Below are 8,790 nucleotides of genomic sequence, written 5' to 3' on the forward strand. Positions count from 1 at the left end.
TCTTTGCTGCCCTCTAGAGCTGAAAACGAAGTGCTGCAGAAAGGTCAAACGGGACAAAGTCAGCTTGGATCAGGCTTCACTGTTTAGGAGATCATGCAACATTAAAGTTATGTAAACATGTTTTTTTTATTAGTATTTAAATACAGCCTGTGTAGAATAAAAAGCAGTTTCAATGAAGCTGACATCAATGCTGCACATACACAAAAACCACTAACAATAAGTGATATAAATTTATACAGCAATTCTTCTTCTACTAACTACATCCACGCAAAGTAAACAAATACAAAACAGATATTTACAGCTGTATGTTGGACAGCGTGTCATTGCACATCGTGGGCCTGTAATGGTTCATTTGTACCTTTTGCACAAAACTATCGTCGTAATCACATTTGATACAAATACTTCAGTTTTAAGTTGGTACTCCCTTACAAGCAAAGAACCAACTAACTACATGTTAAATCCCACAGGACAATAATAAAAATAAATAAATAACTAAATGTAACACTCAAAAAACAAATCACGCCCAAAGTGCTGACTTTAAGTAATTTGATTACATGTTAATTTTCCATGTAATGTTACATTTAAAGGAATCTGGTAGTACATTTTATACCAAACATATTTCGCTTAATGATCACTTATTTTAATAAATAAATCTTTGATTTGATTGATTTCAACTGCCTTTGCCTCAAAATTATTGCTTCGTGTTTATGAGGACAGCAAATCTTTTTTTTAAGTGCACATGTTTTTGTTTTGTTTTTTAAAAAAGGAAAAAAAGAAAAGAACATAAACTGAACACGTCACCACATCACCTAATCTGAGTTCTGCATATTCATTTCTGTTCAAAGCCTTTAATCAAATACCTGCTATTACCTGATTTTTAACACCTGTCAACTAAATGAAAAGACGGCAAAGTAAAACAGGCCAACAGACAAAAGAGACCCATTGTGTTTTCCATGGAGGTGTGACTTGCTCCGGCTCAACAGGAAACTCCTGTCCTTTCTGCAATGAACCAGTATCACTGTGGTTAGTGTCCTCACCTGAATGCATGCAAATGTGGTTAAATTCAGAAAAATCTGTAACTTGAGGAAGAGTTTTAAATTAACTGGTTAATTATTTCATTAATTTTAAGATTTTCAGAAAGATTTAGAAACGTAAAGAACTTGTGAATTATGTTTGGGGGATTTTTCCCTACCAACGACCAGCAGATGGCAGCGTCACGCTCTTTTATACACCATGGTTAAAAATGTAGCCCATCATTCAACTGCAACCAACATGTTTCATTACAACATTTAGTGACAGACAGAAAGCAATCAAACGTTTTTATGCATGAACTATTTTCAGAGAAGTGTATTATTCTTACATAAAATTCATTGATGGTACACAACAGCTACAGAAATTACCCATAGTGAGCGGGCCAAGACGCGCCGTGAAGAAATGTTTTCACCTTTCCTAATTTTTTTCCCAGCTTATTTCTCATGCTTACATATTTCAGATCACCAAACAAATTTTAATATTAGACACAGAAAACTGAAGTAAGTACATTTTGCAGTTTTTTTGAACAATGACTTACTGAGAGAGAGAAAAGAGGTACCCAAATCTACCTGGCACGTGTTTGAAAGACAAATTCCCCCTAAACCTGATAAGTGGTTGTGCCACTGTTGGTAGCAAGAACTGCAATCAAACTATCTGCTTTAGGACCTGGATGACCTGCTGTAATTAATGGAACCATAAATTCTGCTCTCTACCAGAAGATCCTGAAGGAGAATTTCTGGTCATCATTTCATGGACTGAAGCTCAATCAAACTTGGGTTACGCAGCACGGTAATGATTTGAAACACATCAGCAGGTCCACCTCTGAATGGCTCAAAAAAACAACCCCCCACCCCACCCCCGAAAAACAAACAAAGTGAATGTTTGGGAGAAGCCAAGTGAAAGTATGAAGTTAGATTGAGATACTTCGCCATGACCTTAATTGTTTTCAACTCTTCTTCTGCAATGAAGAGTGGGCAAAAATCATTGCAAATTATCACAAACACTTGATTGCAGCTCTTGTTGCCAAGAGTGGCACAACCCCTTATTAGGTTTAGGGGTCAGTTACTCTTTCCCACAGGATCAGGTAGATTTGGATTGCTTTTGTTCCCTTAATAAATTTAATTGTTATTTAAAAACTGCATTTTGTATTCATTCTGACTCTTTGTATGACATTAAGATTCGTTTGATGATCTGAAACATGTAAGTGTGACAAATGTGCAAGAACATAAGAAATCAAATAATTTTCACATGATAGAGATAGGGTGATGGTGGTGCGCTGGCAGTGGATTTTCACCTGGGAAAGCAGGGTTCCAATCTTACACAAAGCCAAACGTGTATGCCTGTGCTTCTCTGGCCCAAAGTCTTTCTCCAAGCAGGGCTTTCCAGTCAGGGGCCATCTTGAAATGGATTTTTCGTTTTTCCTTTTCTAAATGTTATGTCTATTAAAATTGTAAACTGTAACCATAGTTTAATGCCATCATTGATAGCTCTGGCTTCATGTCAGCCTACCAGGTGGGCATCATATCAGGAAACCACATCCGCCCGAGGTGCTTCGACACCTCACTGTGGATCTGCTCTATGTTATAGCTGCTGTCTGGGATCAGTACCTCCTCCATGATTGACAGCTGTGTCAGCCTGCCCCCGCACATCTTCACAAACTCCACAAAGCCACTGCAGGTCACCTCACACTCGCCTAGCCCGATCGCTGTCAAGCTCTTGCAGCGCTCTGCGATGCGGATTAGCTCCTCATCTAGGGGCTCAATGCCATTGGCGCACACAACCAGCTCCACCAGCCGAGGGCAGTTCAGTCCAATGCGGCCTAGCATCATTTTACTAACAGCTCGGCCAAAGTACAGGTGGGTGACGGGGGTCTCCTCGCAGAAAAAGGGCTCAAACTCCTCCTCATACAAGTAGAAATACATGACTATGTTGACCTTCGGCGAGTGGCGGATCAAAGCCTCCCAGCTGCTCCTCTTGATGGAGTGAAAATGTGTTTGGCCGGGGTTTTCACTCACCACGTCAATGCGCAGGTGTTCCAAGTGAACGTGTTTTTCAGAAGACAGGGCAAGAAGAAGCTCATCACTTAAGAGATGGTAGTTCAACGCCAGCTCCCTGAGGCCATGACACTGGTCTGCCACACACAAGATACCTTATGAAAAAGAGAGAAGAGTGTCTTAATGTTTTAGAGCCTTTGAGAATGTATATACCTTTTAAATATGAGTATGTTAGCTGAGGCACGGTTGTACCCTTAATCACAGACTGTATACTAAAAGGTGTTCATAGCTTCTGGGTATTAAAGGTTTGTCCTTAAAGCTGCATTCTTTCTTGGGCAGCAGGGGTCAACTGTAAAGAAATCTATAAGAAGATAACGTTACTTCTCACTTGCTTTATGGCCACAATAAACACTTTCCTGATGATTTTATGGTGGTACGGTACGATTTCACGGTGGGGCCACCTTGTGACTGTCAGGTTACTACCCAACTGGCCTATAGTGTGCTTGGGTTTAGGGTCAGCACAACTCCCCTGTCATATAGTTTAAAGGCTTCATAATGGGAGTCCATAAGCTGACAGGTGACATCATGTTGCTTATGTTCACCTTCATAAACAGTCTGTGAATTTAATTTTCTTTTTGGCAATCAGTTCCATGCTGAAGTACCTCAGTTCCAAGAAAAGCAAAATTGAGCATCTTGCTGATGAGTATTCACAGTGCCCACTTTGAAGCAAAAATACTGCAGGTGTACTAACCAGCTGGGGAGACATGAGGACAGCTGCTCATCTTCAGCAACTTAAGGGTGTCACTGTTGTTGGCAACCAGCACCTTCAGGGACGGATCATCCACTGGGGTGTCATCGATCCTGATGGAGGATAATGACTTGGAGTTTACGAACACCACCGTCAGGGCAGACACAAAATGGGCCTGAGGAGATACCAACGATGTTCATCAAACCAGGATTCATTATCTGTTATTGCTGATGTAGAAAACTGTGCAAATCTTTTTACAGGAAGTGCAAAAAATAATAATGCACCAGGGGAAGAGGTGAATACAATCTTCATGATGACTTGAAATACCAGCATATATTATGTGTGTTAAAAAAAAAATCAAATATAAACAGGCCATTTCTTACTTGAGATACATCCATGAAGCTGGGCCGTGCTGTAGAAATCAGCCCCAGGGTCTTGATGGTGCAGTTCACTAGCTGAGAGAGAATGTCACAAGCTGCCTCTGCAGATTCGGTGCAGCTGTCCACCTGATTTACCAGCAGTGATTCAACATTTTGGAGAGGAGGAAAGAGACATTAAAATAATTGATGAAAGACTGAGGTGTAAGAATCACTTGAGATAATTAAGCACGTCGATGCCAAGACTGCTGACATGTGATGCTCAATTCTGCAGCAGTTCAGATTAAGGAGGGCAGGTATTGTTTATAAGACAGTGTGTTGTGAAAATGGAAGAAGAGAAAGAGGCCACAGCAGGTGAAACAGGTGAGAGGAAATGAGAGACGGCAGGGGAGGCTCTTACTTTGAAGCTAACATACTGCAGGTGTTGGGCATGCTTCTTGATGATCTGCTGAATGAGGTCAGGGTGAGTGGAGCGTAAGTAGGACGTGGCTGGCTGATTGAGCTCAAACTCAAACTTCCTCCACAGGTCAGGGGTGTGAAAGACGTCATTCCAGCACCGGCACACGGATGATGCCCTGGCCCGGTCGACCAGGGACAGATGCTGGAAGATCTGCAGGACGACGTGATGGGGCAGGTTTCCCCAGTCTTGTGCTGGAGTCATCCACTTCGGTCTCTTAGCCCGCTCTCCGAGGGAGGGGAAAATCTGGCACTGTGATTTCAGACCTGTCCTTCCTCGCTTCATTCTGAAGCAAATCAGCCCACTGTGGTGTCATAAAATCAAAGGTGTGTTTAAAAGGGCAGTGCAGGGTTAAGATTTTACTGTGCTGGGATTACACAAGCCATGAATTGCAGTACAGTGTGAACTCAGTTTATGCTGGTAGCACTGAACAGGTTTTGTGTTTAGGGACAAACATCTCCAATTCTATAATTATCTGCTTTAACACTATTTACCCACTTAATTATAGCTTCCTGAAATGCTTCATTAATTATTTTCTTTTATAATTGTATGTTTTTAAAGCCCTGATATAATAAAGAAGCTGCGTTTGGCTGCTCCATTATTCACAGGGAGTCACCACATTTTTACACGTGATTGTCTTTCTGTCAAAGCCCCAATTTGAGTGTTTTTCTAGTCTCAGGTTTCTTTCAGAGTTCAGGGTTCTTGTGCTTGCTGGGCAAATGTGTAACTATGGAGCTACCAACGTGCTGATAAATCAGAGAGTTTTAAATGTGTCTGGATCCAATGAGAATTTTCTCTTTTTTTTCACACAATCAGTATTTGCAAATGACATTTTTTCTGTTTAGTATAATTTAAAAAAAGAACAAAGAACTTTATATTTATCCACTAAAAGCACAGAGTTCTCTAACATATAACTCTCTATGTTATCTGCGTTACATGACAGCCAAACTCAAACAAATAAATGCTGTCAGAACTAGATTTATGAAGTACCAACTATGTCAAAGGACATATGAGCACTGTATAACACAAATATAAGGTACGTAATATATATATAGCACTTGATATTAAAACGGAACTCTTTGTCCTTTACCACCACCACACTTGAAGAAACAATCTTAGACACTATAAGCACCGACATAATTTAATGCAACAGCGACCAGTCTAAAAGCTAAAAGTGTCTAAAAACTAACCCTACAGAGATGCACTGTAAAAATCTGTCTGTGAGCTGATGTTGTTTTTATTCAAGAGTCAATACTGGCTCCAGAATATGTACGAAGGTCTTTTAAATAAAGTATCAGCTAATGGTGTTCGCGTTTCACTAACTATGAAATATACTAATCTGTTTTAAAACCATTTATAGTATTGTCCCTCTGTTATTACCACTACTATTGCTTTCCTTGCATTGTATTGTGTTGCTGTTGTTGTTACCGTCGTTGCATATTATTGCATGTTGCACATGCTTAAAAAAAGCTGAACAGAAACTTTAAAATGCATAAATGCAGGTGTCCTATGAGCATTTATGAGTCTGCAGCAAAGCTGACCGAATCGTAACACAGCCCTTCTCCTCCAGCCTCCTCCAATTCCGCAATCGATCTTTTACTCACAGTCCAAATTATCAATAAAGCTCAGAGTTACTTACCCGAACGGCTTAAAAACGACGCCTTCCGCAGGGTTTCGTGCTCTGCCAGCTGAGATGACAGCGTCCACTTGGAGCCATGGCTGGAGATGACTGCAGAAATGCTGGCTGCTGTTGATATAGGACAGCAGGAGCAGCTCCCATAATAAGCTCTCTTCACTTTAGCGACAGCTTGACGGGCGCTGCCGAGCAGCCGGTACACGTGAGCTGAGGAAAACATGGATCTGCATCTCCCACCACCATCTTGCGCGCAGAAAAACAGATTAACAGTTCTGCGTGAGCAGAGGACATCTATTTTCACATTTCAGGAAGTCGGAAAGGACTGTTTATACTAATTCTAATTTATGTGGTCACTCAATGAGTGTTGTTGTCCTCATGAGCAGAGGGCACAAGATAGTGTGTGCACGCTTGCACACAGAAACTAGGTCAGTGTGTCAAAGTGTGCGTGCGTGCGTGTGTTTGTGTGACGGAGAGAGTGATCTTGTGGACATGCTCATTAAAACCCCACACAGGAACACACTTTATAAACCCTTGATTATCGAACCTGTGCCGATTAAAGCAGTTTATTAACCGCGGCCGTCAGCGGTGAAGAAAAGTTAGAAAACGACGTCAGGTGGTTTCTTAGTGTTATGAATCTTGCTGCTTCACAAACTGGCACATCTAAAGCAGATGGCAAAACAACTATACCTGATAAAAACGTTTACATTTATCTAAACTCATTAAAAAAATAGCAATCACGTGTGGGTTTACAAACTCAAGGTGAAAAACATCAAACAAACCGGATGTTTACATCTGGATACTGTTAGGATGCCTGGGTCGTTGACCCAGGGTGTTTGAGTTTATGTTATTATTTATACTTTCTAGTTTTTGGTTTCTTTGAGTTCCGTCTTATGGCTTATGTCTCCCCTATCACCTGCATCCCCTTGTCTAGTTCGCGTCTATGTGTATCCTAAGTTCCTATATCCCCGTGTTCAGTCAGTGTTTGTGTCTGCCCTGTTCCCACGTCTCTGTTCCCTTTGTAGTGCCTGCATATGAGTCTGTGTCTTTGTTCAGTCTGTGTTATGTGTGTCCTGTTTTACTTTGAAAGTCCATGTCTGATGTTAATGTGTCTGGTTTTGCTTCCTCTTGTCTCGTTAGGCCTGATTTGCCCCAGCTGTGTTTCCCTCCTGTTACCCATTCCCTGATTGCTCCCTCTGTGTATTTAAGCCCAGTGTTTCTCTGGGTCTGTGTTGCGATCTATCGGTTTCCTAGCTGTGTGTTCTGTCATTTCTCTAGTTTAAGTTTGTTTTGAGTTATTTCAGTTATGTTATATTTTGAGTATTAAATTAAAGCCTTTTTTGAGTTCACGTCTGTCTCCGGAGTCTGCACCTTGGGTCCTATTCCTGCCTGCACACAGCCTTAACCTAACAGATACTGTCATATGGTGTCAGTCTGCTCTTAAAAATACTGGCATGGTTTTGTTGTTATTTTAACCTGTTAATCCTAATCAAGTTGTAAATCAGTTTGGTCCTCTGACTTTGGCTGCTATTTCTCAGTACCTTACAGAACTTTGGGCTTTTGGCAACCCCAGTGTTTTAGGCCTATTGCATGTCTGGATACTGAGTTTGCAGAGTGGAATAGCAAGAGAGGGAGGAGCAGACAAGAAGAGATGGTCATGTTTATTACTCTGGGGACTACATTGTGCAGGGCATTTCCAAAATTATTTTGAAATGGAAAGGCACAAGAACAATTTGTAGAAAACTGACATAGAAAACCTTGGGCACAGACTCTAGTGCAGCCTGGGGTCTTAACTAAGAGGTTTATTTACAAAGAATCTTTCGCAGTCAGTGTCACAAAGTGCCTGATGTCAAAAGTCCAATCTTTTGATGAGAAATTATTAGTAGAGTATTAGTAAACTTTTCCAGAAGTTCAACTTTTTGCCACAGAATGTTTTCCCAAAAGTCTCGGGGATCATTTAGATGTCAGTTATTTTGTTTTTCAGCAGTTTCTTTAGATTGTTGCACAATGTGTTGCTTTTTCTGTTATCCTCCTTCACTCTGTCACACAGGTTCTATTTAATTGTTCATTGATTCAACAAGTCTGGCAGTAATTAGGGAAAAGACAAGATCTGCAGCTTTTCATTTAGGTCTGAAAAACTGAACACAACACTGACAATTAAACGTTGACACTGAAATTGCCCAAACTGACAAAGACTAACAGTAAAGTTTTATGGTTGCAAGGCTTTATGTCACTGATGTTTTGTTTGTTTGTTTTGTAAGCCATAATTCAGCAAGTTTGTAACTCAAAGTTTCAACTAAATAACTTAAGATTTCAACTTATTCACAAGTCAGAGTGAGTAACTCGACATTTTGAAAAACCTAACCTGAAGTTTTGGGGTAAAAACCCAAAAAGACATAACAATTTGACATTTTGACTCAGTGCTGCCTGAATATTATTTTATTGTTTACTTTATTTACTTATTTTTTTCAGTGAAGGAATCAAGGTTCCATAGTTTAAGTCTTAATTTTTTACATTCAGTCTCGTGTTTATTTTTGTTGCCTATAACA

General features: G+C 40.4%; 1 protein-coding gene across 1 annotated transcript; it reads right to left on the bottom strand.

Annotated features, from left to right (window-relative positions):
- Positions 1-107: 107 nt before the first annotated feature.
- Positions 108-6,935, bottom strand: fbxl3l (F-box and leucine-rich repeat protein 3, like). The gene is made up of 5 exons (XM_026191365.2): positions 6,248-6,935; positions 4,552-4,912; positions 4,158-4,280; positions 3,778-3,949; positions 108-3,181 (listed from the first exon to the last, which is right to left on the bottom strand). Exons 2-5 carry the CDS (start codon positions 4,891-4,893, stop codon positions 2,538-2,540), a joined length of 1,281 nt encoding a protein of 426 aa, XP_026047150.2. The 5' UTR covers positions 4,894-4,912; positions 6,248-6,935; the 3' UTR covers positions 108-2,537.
- Between the last annotated feature and the right edge of the window lie 1,855 nt (positions 6,936-8,790).

The sequence above is a fragment of the Astatotilapia calliptera genome, chromosome 2, assembly GCF_964374335.1.
Source record: "Astatotilapia calliptera chromosome 2, fAstCal68.1, whole genome shotgun sequence".
NCBI lineage: Eukaryota > Metazoa > Chordata > Actinopteri > Cichliformes > Cichlidae > Astatotilapia > Astatotilapia calliptera.

Bases quoted from the DNA above. Each gene is read 5' to 3' on its own strand.
- fbxl3l (XM_026191365.2), bottom strand. From the start codon at position 4,893: ATGAAGCGAGGAAGGACAGGTCTGAAATCACAGTGCCAGATTTTCCCC. The intron at 4,281-4,551 runs GTAAGAGCCTCC...CTGGTAAATCAG, and splicing joins TGCAGTATGTTAGCTTCAAA to GTGGACAGCTGCACCGAATC. The intron at 3,950-4,157 runs GTAAGAAATGGC...GTATCTCCTCAG, and splicing joins GCTTCATGGATGTATCTCAA to GCCCATTTTGTGTCTGCCCT.